This window comes from Gobio gobio, assembly GCF_949357685.1.
Source record: "Gobio gobio genome assembly, chromosome: 12".
Taxonomy (NCBI): domain Eukaryota; kingdom Metazoa; phylum Chordata; class Actinopteri; order Cypriniformes; family Gobionidae; genus Gobio; species Gobio gobio.
In genome coordinates, this window is record NC_137105.1 from 14,608,145 (window position 1) to 14,621,442 (window position 13,298).

At 37.6% G+C, this 13,298-nt stretch overlaps 1 protein-coding gene across 4 annotated transcripts in view; it reads left to right on the top strand.

The window, feature by feature from the left end:
• Positions 1-13,298, top strand: part of txlnba (taxilin beta a) — a 28,689-nt gene that overhangs the window by 6,884 nt on the left and 8,507 nt on the right. For all 4 annotated transcript variants that reach the window (XM_079831678.1, XM_079831680.1, XM_079831679.1 and 1 more), the window contains exon 5: positions 10,221-10,415. In XM_079831678.1, coding sequence (XP_079687804.1) covers positions 10,221-10,415 — 195 coding nt within the window. The remainder of the gene's footprint in view (positions 1-10,220; positions 10,416-13,298) is intronic.

Consider the following 13,298-nt stretch of genomic DNA (forward strand, 5'->3'; position numbering starts at 1 on the left):
AAAAGAGACAGTGAAGATATTTAGAATCTTACAAAAGATTTCTATTTCAAATAAATGCTGTTATTTTAAGTTGTAATACTATTTCACAATATTACCATTTTTACTGTATTTTGATCAAATAAATGCAGCCTTGGTGGGCATAAAAATGTAATTATTTGAATATTTTTCTTAGAATTTTTATTTTATTTTATTTAATAGGCTGTGCTGTATGAATTTGCCCACTGTTGAATTTTTGCAACAAAAACTATCCTCTCTTTATTAAATTGTCTCTTATTTGGATGGTAACACTTTACAATAAGGTTCATTAGTTAACATTAGTTAACTACATTAGTTAACATGAACTAATAATGAACTGCACTTATAAAGCTGCACTGCACTATCTATCTATCTATCTATCTATCTATCTATCTATCTATCTATCTATCTATCTATCTATCTATCTATCTATCTATCTATCTATCTATCTATCTATCTATCTATCTATCTATCTATCTATCTATCTATCTATCTATCTATCTATCTATCTATCTATCTATCTATTTATCTTTGTTAAAGGGATAGTTCACCCAAAAACAAAATGTGTATGTTTATCTGCTTACCCCCAGGGCATCCAAGATGTAGGTGTCTTTGTTTCTTCAGTAGAACACAAATGAAGATTTTTAACTCCAACCGTTGCAGTGTGATAGTCGTATAATGCATGTCAATGGGGATATTTTAGAGTATGAGAGCAATGAGAGTAAAGACACATAGACATACGAATCCTTATTATGTGGCGACGTGGCGACACATTGATGTCTTAAGACACAAAACGATCGGTTTCTGCAAGAATCTGAACAGTTTATATGTTTTTTTTTACCTCTTATCAGACGAATGTCATCTAGTATTCCCAGCGCCATAACTTCCGGCGAATAAGGTCAAAATACTGCAAAACTCCAGCCTACTAACTATTCCACAACAACTCTTCTTCTCAGCAATAAAAAATGGCCTCGCCCCTCTTTTTCTCGGAGGAGGGGTTTATGTAAATATTGGGGCTGGTGATGTCAGCAGCCCTGTAGGAATGTCTGTAGTCCGTTTGCTGCAGTCCTTAGAAATTGATTTCTTTAAAAGCAAATATCTCCCTCTGCTTCAAACTTTGAACGTTGTAACTTTGCAGATGTTGTTTATGCTCAAACAGCAACATTACACACTAGCTAAAGTTAGAAAAGTGAAATCGTGGTTTTACCACCCCTTTAACTAATGCTGAACAGAGGTGTTGTTCGTGGTTAGTTCATGTTATCTAATGCATTAACTAATGTTAACTAATACAACCTTATTGTAAAGTGTTACCATTTGGATTATATTATACTGTATTTTAGGAGGATTTTTTCATTTCCATTCAACTAAAAAAATATCACAAGTCAAATACTTGAAACAGAAATGAGATAAGAACCATTCACTGACACTGACATGTAAAGCGTTTTGTTTTATGTGCCATTCAGGGATGTTTTCATCTGAATTAGGTAACGCCACCATAACAGACCTTAAAGCAACTTCTTGTTTGACATGTTGAAGATTGTTGAGCTTGACTTGTTGTCCTGTTATCTTGTTACTCAGTGTTTTGATTGCTGAGATTGAGTCGACTCTATTTCCTTCAGAGGAAACGGTGTGTTTGAGCCCAGTGGGATGTTACTGCAGTGGCTCTGTGTCTCTGTTGATCAGACACTGACTTCTCAGACTCAAAGCGCTGCTGACAGGTCACTATGACAAGAGAGATAGTGTTACCAAGCTTCAGTGGCGTTTGCCCTTCTTTTATAAATCAAAAGTCAAAGAGAATGTCTCACTGGCTCAAATCACTGCAGAGGCCATGGCCTCCTGTTCTACCATTCTGTAGGTGCTATACTACATCTACATCCCAAGACAAAAGATGCAGAGTTTTTTGAGGTGAAATCTGCTCAATTCGGAATAATGGATTTAGTGCAATCAACTCCTTAAAACGATTTCCATATTTATTTATAAATGAGTACTTTTATTAAAAAATAAATAAATTACATGAGATGAAGACTCCAGTCATATTAGTGGGCTAAAAGAAGCTGTTTTATTTTACAGGGAGCAGTTGAGATCACATGTTAAGATCATGCAATTCCTTAAAAAGTGTCGTTTTTAAAGGAACACTCCACTTTTTTTGAAAATAGGCTCATTTTACTAGTCCCCTAGAGTTAAATAGTTGAGTTTTACCGATTTTTAATCCATTCAGCCGATCTTTGTATCTGGTGGTAGCACTTTTAGCATAGCTTAGCATACATCATTGATTCTGGTCAGTCCATTAGCATCTCATTCAAAAAATGACCAAAGACACTTTCAATATTTTTCCTATTTAAAACTTGACTCTTCTACAGTTACATCGTGTGCTAAGACCAACTGAAAATGAAAAGTTGCGATTTTCTACACCTATATGGCTACTTTCTCATTCCTGCGTAATAGTCGCGGATCTTCGCGGTCGTACCATGGCTGCAGCAGCACAATGATATTACGCAGCGTCTGAAAGTAGCCCCCAGCTAGGTAACTTTCAATGTGACCGGCACTAAGTTTGTGTAGTTGCAGAGAAAGTTTCAGGCTTGCAGCCGACAAATTGTGTTGTGGATTTACCTGTGTGATTAGCCATGGTTCTGTGTGTTGTAAAGGGTTGTGATAGTAAGTCGAAGGTGTATACTACCACCATGTTTCACAGAATACCAACGAATCATTGCGCCGCTGCAGCCATGGTACGGCCGCGAAGATCCGCGACTATTACGCAGGAATGAGAAAGTAGTTCCTAGCCATATAGGTGTAGAAAATCGCAACTTTTCATTTTCAGTTGGTCTTAGCACACGATGTAACTGTAGAAGAGTCAAGTTTTAAATAGGAAAAATATTGAAAGTGTCTTTGGTCATTTTTTGAATGAGATGCTAATGGACTGACCAGAATCAATGATGTATGCTAAGCTATGCTAAAAGTGCTACCGCCAGATACAAAGATCGGCTGAATGGATTCAAAAATGGTAAAACTCAACTATTTAACTCTAGGGGACTTGTAAAATGAGCCTATTTTCAAAAAAAGTGGAGTGTTCCTTTAAGAGTCATTAGCTCTGGAATCGGACTTGGTCGTGTTGTATGCTTTTGATTCACTAAGGCTGGTCACACACTTGAAGATTCGGGAACACTTTATTTTGAAGGTCCCTTTTGAACATTCTGTTGACTATAAGTAAGTTTGCAACTACATGTCAACTAACTCTCATTAGGGTATTAGTAAACTGTCTGCTGGTCGTTCAAACATGTTTGATATTTATGACTCTTGATTGGGCTGCCTCTGACGTGATACACGTGATAGCCAATGAGAGCGAGCAAACTTTACCAACCGGATATTGCGTTCTTCCCAAATGGCACCCTAAACACTGTCCCAAATGGCATCTAATCAATTGCGGTCTTCCTACGTGTCCACATAACGCTTTGACTGTTAGGAAGAAGTCTGCTGCGGAGCTCACACCAGTGTGAAAGTACGCATCAAGGACGGATATCGACTTGCGAGCACCCTTCTGAAACCTAAAACTTACAAATGGGACACCCTACGGTCTCATGGACTTAACGGACACTTTCACGCGGCAGTTATTGTAAGTCCACAAGACCAAAACTGGCCACTTGGGACAGGGCCTTTGACTTACTAAAAAGAACCGACTCATAAGAGTCTTACGTTTGCGAATCAAACTGTTCTGTGTGCGCATATAAATGCCAAAATTAAGTGTTATTAATTGTGTTTATTTTGCAAGATTAATGTTAAGGTGGAGATTTAGTAGCGTTTAATGTTTTGTTATGCTAGTTTAGAAGAGTTTATGTTGTGTTGGGTTTTTTGCCATAATGGTGATGTTAAATGTATTATATTGCTGTCCTCAAGTGCTATGCTATGCTAATGCTACCAGAGCATTGTGTAACCAATTAGCAAGGCATTTATTGAATTAACTAAAGCTAGTCAAGTATCCACTACTAAAAATGTGAGATTACATTATATTTTTAAGTTAAATGTATGAATTAGCTTACTCAAATATTTCATGTTCAGAGCAATTAAAATGTATCATTACAAAATAAAAATCTGATTACTTAAACTTTACATTTCCTAACTAAAAAAAAATTGAGACAACTGTTTGCCTCAATTTTTTTAAGTTTTGCCATCTTATTCAGGTTTACAGTGCTGTATAGTCTCAAACTCCGCTCCTGCAGGGCCACTGTCCTGCAGAGTTTAGCTCTAACCCTAATTAAACACTTGATCCAGCTAATCTTCAGGATGCATGCTTTCCCCCCCAAACCATTTCAGCAGAAATCCCACCCTGCAGCTAATTTCATTGGTTAAGGTTAGGGTGAAGGGTAGGGTTAGGGATTAGTGTTTAGTGTTTGGTGTAGGCAATCAGCTCTGGGATTGACATGACAAATGAAATATTTAGAATCGGCTGCGGGGCGGAGTTTCCTCTGAACTGGTTTGGGGAGGAAAATCCGCCTTCCGGATTACTAGAGACTTACAGGCAGGTGAGTTGGAGCTGGTTGGAGCTCAACTCCGGGACAGTGACCCTCTCTCAGCTGAGCTTCTATATTTGTTATTTTACAAAAGCTGTTATTCAGCACATGAAATGCTCCCAGTTGTCGGATATAGTGGTCCACTCATGCCTTTTCACTCTGCCAAACAATTATGTTGCCTTCCAAGAGACAATTTCACCTCCATTCTGTGAATGTTTACGTAATATGAAAGATGTTATGAATATGTGCAAAGCACCTGGAGTCATTTTCTCTGCAGTTCAGGAACTGATTTCAGTCTATTTGTACTATTCAATGAACAGGTGCTGGAGGACTTTGTAAGAAAAGGGAGTGGTTTTAGCAATTGCAACTTTTGGCAACTCTAATGAAAGTTCATTTTATGAAGCATACAGTACTTAAGTAATATTCAAGTATATTTATGAGTATACTTTTTGTAGTAAGTATACTAATAACAATGTACTAGTAGTAAACTTCTAAGTGTACTATTTCAATACTCCTTGGGACTAAATTGGCCCCTTTTTTAGTATATAAAAGTATGCTTACATATAAGTGTAACAGTAGTAAACTAGTTCACAACTACATTATTGTGATTATTACTTATTTACTGCATCTGTACTACAAGAGAATTTATAAGTATAATTGTAGTTTACTATTTTACTATTTTACTCTACATTTTTTTAGTTTAAGGAAGTACACTTTGAAGTGTACTCGCAGTATAAAATTACTAAACTAGTAGTTTACTGAACGTTTACTTGTAAGTTTTCTTTAAGTGAACATAACTTCATACTTATAGTTTACTATATTATTTTTGCACATGAAGTATTCTACTATGTTCCTATTTATGTATACTTTTTTTTAATACTTGAAATATACCTTTAACTTTACTTTAACTGTTTCAATTTTAAATAAATTTTATTCAAGCTTCAGTCATCCTTTTTTATCAACACTTTTCATAAAAAAAGCAACATTTTAAACAAAATCAAATTTTTATTAAAGACTACATCCAGATCGGATTCAGAATGATGATCAAAACAGATGGAGTAGATCAAGTCCATCAACAACCACAAAGCTTCACAGTCATTTCCTTTTCATGGTTATTAGGCAGGTTTAAATTAATATGCTATTTAATCACGTTGTTTTACATTTGTGTAAGCAATCTTCTATCACTTGTTTCTACTTCATTTTCACCAGTGTTTTGATCAGGATATTCTGTACTAGAAGTTACGTTATGGCGCCCCCACCGCATAACAGTGAAAACATGGATAGCGGAAAAATTCAGTCAGTGGAGGGCAAAGAGTAAAGTAGATTTAGCAAATTCCTATGTACACTACCAGTGGACTAGCCTACACAATAATATTTTTTATATATATATAAATCAATATTTTCAAACAATATACAATTTATAAGACAGTATGTAAAACTATATGAACGAAGTATTTAATCAAAAGAGTAAACACAACTACAGGCCAAGTTTACTTAGAATACTTAATTATACTTTTAAGTATATAGCGATCAAAAGATTGAGTACATTAGCCCAAATATACTAGGGTCCTATCATACACCCGGCGTAATGTGATGCCAGGCAAAACGCAAGTGTTTTTTGCTAGTTTCAGCCCGACGCAGTTATCATTTTCACGTCCAGCGCCACATTGTTTAAATAGCAAATGCACTCGTGCCCATCTGTTCGCCCATGGGCGTGCTGGTCTGAAAACGAGGTGTGTTCAGGCGCGTTGCTATTTTGAGGCAACTGAAAACGATTGCGCCATGAACTAACCAAAACCTGGTCTAAAGTCAATAGCGCAGTATTTTCTGTGTTAATTAAAGGGCGCATTAGTAATATGCGCCTATAGGTGGGTGCACAAAGCGCATACACTCACAGGGGCGCGCATCACACAAACATTTTTAAAAATTACAAATAAAAGGATTCCTCTCTGGAGAAGCAGTTAGTCTTTCCGCTCGCAATTTCCGCCATGTAAATAGAGAATCTGCCATGGTGCAAGCACAACTGGCTTTTAAAGGGAATGGGAGATGAGACTCTGATTGGTTTATTGCATGTTACGCCTAAAAAACACCCATGACTCATTAAGAGACACTAGGTACAACCCTTTTGAACCATGAGCCGGGCACGCCATCCGTTTGTGGATTCAGACACGCCCTAAGTGCACCTGTGCCATGCGCTTCAGACCATGTGCTCAGATCGTTAAAATAGGGCCCTTAGACTTATTTCTGAGACTGAAAGTATACTTTCTTATTTTGAATTAGTATACTCATAGCACACTTGAATAAACTTCTTTTTCTTAAGAGAATTCAGACTTTTTTCCTCACAATTGTGAGTTTATATCTTGCAATTGCAAGTTCTGCTTTTTTTTTACGATATACCAATTGACGAAGAAAAATTGTGAAAATGACGTGATCTAGGACCTTTATATAGTGCGTGCCATTGTAAAGACTGTAAGTCTATCCCTCACAGCCTCGTTTTCATTCATTTTAAATTCATTAAGGTGTCTGAACTGACTAAGGTTTATGGAAGCTTGATTCCGTGCAGAATTAAAAAGAAATAAAGACTTTTTTTCGTCATTTCAATTCTTCTGATGTTTCTTCAGAACATCTGGGTTTATCTCTCACAATTCTGAATTCATGAAAATTCGCAATTACCTTTTTAATTTTTATGTATTCCATGCCGGAAACCAGCTTCCATAGTAAGGTGACTCAGAGAGGAGCTTTCTAATCAGGTTTGTGTTGTTTTTTTCTCCTCCGGGCATTGAAGATATTAAATTCTTGCACTAATATAAACTCTGCATGTCTTTGGAAGTTGATGCTGTCCCTCCCTAGAGGCTGGCTTTGACCTTGTTCACTCCCCAATCAATTTTATTCAAGTATAGAAGCCATTAATGAGCAGGTCAGAGCAGAACATCTAAGCCCCGTGTGTAGGTGCGACTCTCAGCTATGATGAAGGTAAATTAGATTTAATCTGGGGTCGTTTCCCTTGTGCTTATGCGAGTATGATTCACCTCCCTGATGAGCTTGCGTAGCGGTAGAACAGCTTCACCTTTCCCAGATGGGAGCTTCAGACTCATGCCATGTGTAAACACAGGCAAGCAAACAGCTTCAGCCCTTGAGAGGAACGCTCCATGCTTGGATTCCTTACGATTAGCTGAGTCAGGAAGCCAGCGTATCTGAAACAGGAGCTCATGTTTACAGAGCGCACACATGGAATGGCAGACCTGTTTAGCATTCACACGTCCAATCCGAGATACTAAAAAAAGATGATATTGTTTATCTCGTTCCACAAATCTAGAGCAGAGCATGGTATGCCATTAACACCATTTGATTATTAATATGCTCATAAGCTGGTCTTCACCACTCAGCCCATGTAAGGTATAGTGCAGTTAAAAGTGGAGTAACAGTTAGTGCACCTGCTTTGGACATGGTACTCAAGTGGGCCACTCAGGTGTCCATTCCCTCCATCACTTCAATGTCCTGTCATTCTCCACTACACTCTAAAAAAAAAGATTCTATATGGCACCAAAAATGGTTCTTCGTCGTAATCATAGAGGAACCACTTTTGGTGCTATATATCACCATATCTTTACATGTTCTGTATATGGTAGCGGTGCTGTATAGAACCTTAGTTAGCGGTGCTATATAGCACCTTAGTCAAAGAACCGGTGAAGAACCGCTGAAGAACCACTGACGCACAAAAAAAGCAAAATTGGTGCTATATAGCACTTAAAAAGGTTCCCCTATGATTACGAGCCAAGAACCATTTTTGGTGCCATATAGAACCTTTTTTTTTATGAGTGTATATCTATCAAATAATGAGGTGAAAGTATTTTACAAAAGGTTGCCCTTATTCACATACTACATAAAAATAATACATTTGAATCACACATTTTGTATATGAAGTTCACATTACAACTGTCTTAAACTTTTTTGCTATAGTTATCAAATGCCTTTTATATAGATATCAATGTTTTATTGTTAAAACAATCCCAGACAAAGACTTAATCTATGCTAATATGAAAATATAAAATGCCATCGTGGAAATATTAGAACATATAATATATTATGCTTTTCTCTTATTGAAATAAACATAGTCCACTAGGCATATATCAATAATTTTCACACAATAAATAATAAAAATGTAAACTTATAAATAATTTAAATTATATATAAATATTTAATATATAAATATAACACATTTTTCTTAAATATATACATGCATGTGTGTGTATTCAAAATATACATAATAATTATACACTCTTAAAAAAAAAAGGTTCTATATTGCACCAAAAATGGTTCTTGGCTCGTAATCATAGGGGAACCTTTTTTAGTGCTATATAGCACCAATTTTGGTGCTTCAGTGGTTCTTCAGCGGTTCTTCAGCGGTTCTTCAGAGGTTCTTCAGAGGTTCTTCAGCGGTTCTTCAGAGGTTCTTCACCGGTTCTTTGACTAAGGTGCTATATAGCACCTCTGAAGAACCGCTGAAGAACCACTGAAGCACCAAAATTGGTGCTATATAGCACTAAAAAAGGTTCCCCTATGATTACGAGCCTTTTTTTTTAGAGTGTACACACTACACACACATATGTTATGTAAACACAAACCTTTATTTTGGATACGATTAATCATGATTAATCGATTTGACAGCACTACACTAATTAAATTTGATAGTTTTTTAGTTTTAGTTTCAGTAATTATAATACTTCAACTTTAACTTTATTTCAGTTTTTCATCTAATGTTTATATTTGATAGTATTTCAGCTTTATTTAAATTAACAACAAAAAAGACAACACTGTAAGTGAAGAACATGATTGAGATACTAAGGCTTATTTCATAGCTGGCATTTTATGTAGCTTAAACACACACAAAGGGATATTTCACCCAAAACTGAAAATTGAGTTTAAAAATGTCCTGGCTCTTCCAAGCTTTATAATGACAGTGAATGGCTGTTTCTGTTTTGAAGTCCATAAAAGTGCATCTATCCATCATAAAAGTAATCCATACGGCTCCGGGGGGTTAATAAAGGCCTTCTGAAGCAAAGGCAGAGTTCACAAGAGACTGTCGTAAGTTCTGGTGACGAACGCAGAATCGCAGAGGAGCAAAAACAAAACAAAACTAGCATTTTCTCACCGGAGCGTCCTACGTCATACGCTGGAACACCACTCTCTCGTGAACACACATACGACAGTTAGCGGAAGTTAGAGATTACAGTTTGTAAAGTTTCATATATGGATATTTTTCATACACAAATGCTTCGCTTCGCTTCAGAAGGCCTTTATTAACCCCCCGGAGCCGTATGGAGCACTTTTATGATGGATAGATGCACTTTTATGGACATTTTTAATATAACTCCGATTGTATTCGTCTGAAAGAAGAATGTTATATACACCAAGGATGACTTGAGGGTGAGAACCATGGGCTAATCTTCATTTTTGGGTGAACGATCCCTTTAATTGTATGTATTTAAGCTACATAAAATGCCAGCTATGAAATAAGCCTTTAGTACGAGTCAACCATTTTATTCCACAAATGTTTATAATGTAATTTCCACCACAGAATGCTATCAAACACAATACATAATTTGCCCATCGCACATTAGATCTAGATTGCTTTCATCACTTAAGGCTACATATTCCCAGGTTTTCCCCACACGTTTCCGTCTCTCTTTCTCCCTGCAGGAGGAGAGTCTGCAAAGGACGCGGGAGGATGAAATGAAGCGGAAGGAGATCAGCGCTCATTTCCAGAGCACGCTGGTGGACATTCAGGCTCAGATCGAGCAGCACAGTAACCGCAACAACAAGCTGTGCCAAGAGAACAGCGAGCTGGCCAGCAAACTCAAGACCATCATAGAGCAGTATGAGCGGAGAGAGGAGGTACCGACAGAAATCAACACGCGTTACATTAAACACACAAGGCTATACAAATCTGTACACGCATTAAATCCACAAAACAAATGTTACAGCACGTCCACCTTTCAAACAGCGTTTCTGCTGCATAACAGAAGCTACACTTCTGCTGTGCTCCTGCCACACACCACTGTGCCGTTTACACAGGCAGTGCGAATACTGTAACCTGTTAATATGAGCCCAAAAATAAATATGTGCTTGTGGTGTGAAGCAGACCGAAGACCTGTGCAGCCAGCGTACAGCGAAAGCCAGCAAAATGAATTGACTATTTCAAACACACCAATATCTAACACATCTGTCAAAGCGATTCAGCCACAAATCCATTTAAAGCTGCACCCCCAAGGCATAGTCGAGATTAGGTTTTGGTTAGGCTACAAGTATGTGTGCACCATATAAGTGATTGTAATACATTCGAAAATGCATCTGATTGGATTTTGTTCTGGTCTATCTGAAACCTTTAATGAGCCATTACTGGGATTTCAAAGTTATTTCAAACTCAGCCACACTGCACTACCGGTTAAAAGTGTGGAATAATTAACATTTTGTTGTCATATTAAGAAGTTTCTTATACTCACCAAGGCTGTATTTATTTAATCAAAATTACAGTAAAAAAAAACTGTAATACTGTGAAATATTATAAAAGTTTTTTCTATTTTAATATATTTTAAAATGTAATGTATTCCTGTGATGGCAAAGCTGAATTACTCCAGTCTTCAGTGTCACATGATCCTTCAGGTGAATTATCATCAATTATTATTGTTGCTCAATTGTTAATAATGGTTCCTTGATATCATCAGTTTAAAACAGTTTTACTGTTTAATATTTTTGTTTAAACCTTGATAAGTAATTTTTTTCAGGATACTTTTATGAATAAAGTTCAGCATTCATTTGAAACTGAAATCTTTTGTAACATTAAATGTCTTTGCTGACACTTTTGATCAATTTAATGCATCCTTGCTGAATAAAATTATTTTTCTTTTAAATGGTAGCGTATCACAGTTTTCATAAAAATATGAAGCAGCACTGTTTTCAACATTGATAATAATAAGAAAGGTTTCTTGAGCACCAAATCAGCATATTAGAATGATTTACTGTATTTTTGATCAAATAAATGCATTCTTGGTAAGAAACTTCTATCAAAAACATTTTAGAAATCATAACTGTTCCATACTTTTGACAGGTAGTGACAGAAGTCTTTACAGTTACTATATATAAAAAGGTTAACGCCTTTTAGAGCTTGAATCTGCCAGAGCTGTAATTTCACAAGACGAGGCAGAGGAAACTACATCCTCACACTTTCTAAACCTGCTATATGCCACGCAGATACTTGCATTTTTTGACTTTGACTCAATGATTCACGCCCGCTTTGACAGTGAATATTGCACCTTGTAGAACACTCTTGTATTCTGTATCTAATCACATGAGGATCGGCCTGTGGAATGACAAGCCTGATGTGAGGGGAAGTTAAGCTCAATCTGTCATCCTGATGGGTACCACAGAGACTGCTCGCACACAGCTGTGTGTTGGGCTAAAACAGCCCCCTTCTTTCGGGCAAGAATTCAAATGACTCAAGATCAAATTGTGCTGTGTGTCTCTACTGTCCTCTGCTGGCTGGAGTAGAGACACACATCATATGAAGAAGGCGCATTATGCTCAATGTGATTTACGCAGAAAGAACATGTTCCTGTAACAACATCCACCAATCTCCACCCTCTGATTTTATCTGTAAAGCAATGATTGACAACGAAAGCTGTTCCAAGAACAACAAAGGATGTTGATCCTGGAATATATTCTGGTTGTGAATACCACACAGTGAGGTACACTATATTGCCAAAAGTTTTGGGTCGCCTGCCTTTACATGCACATGAACTTCAATGACATCCCATTCTTAATCCGTATAGGGTTTAATATGGAGTTGGCCCACCCTTTGCAGCTATAACAGCTTCAATTCTTCCGGGAAGGCTTTCCACAAGGTTTAAGAGTGTGGGAATTTTTGACCATTCTTCTAGAAGCGGATTTGTGAGGTCTCCGCTCTAATTCATCCCAAAGGTGTTCTATCGGGTTGAGGTCAGGACTCTGTGCAGGCCAGTCAAGTTCCTCCACACCAAACTTCCTCATCCATGTCTTTATGGACCTTGCTTTGTGCACTGGTGTGCATTCATGTTGGAACAGGAAGGGGCAATCCCCAAATTGTTCCCACAAAGTTGGGAGCATTAAATTGTCCAAAATGTCTTGGTATGCTGAAGCATTAAGAGTTCCTTTCACTGGAACTAAGGGGCCAAGCCCAACCCCTGAAAAACAACCCCACAGCATAATCCCCCCTCCACCAAACTTTACACTTTGCACAATGCAGTCAGGCAAGCACCGTTCTCCTGGCAACTGCCAAACCCAGACTTGTCCATCGGATTGCCAGACATGGGAAGTGTGATTCTTCACTCCAGAGAACACGTCTCCACTGCTCCAGTGGCGACGTGCTTTACACCACTGCATCTGACGCTTTGCATTGCTCTTGGTGATGTAAGGCTTGGATGCAGCTGCTCGGCCATGGAAACCCATTCCATGAAGCTCTCTATGCACTGTTTTTGAGCTAATCTGAAGGCCACATGAAGTTTGGAGGTCTGTAGCTATTGACTCTGCAGAAAGTTGGCGACTTCTGCGCACTGTGCGCCTCAGCATGCACTAACCCCGCAGTGATTTTACGTGGCCTACGTCAGTTGATGTTGTTCCCAATTGCTTCCACTTTGTTATAACACCACTAACAGTTGACCGTGGAATATTTAGTAGTGAGGAAATTTCAAGAATGGATTTATTGCACAGGTGGCAACTTATCACGGTACCACATTTGAATTT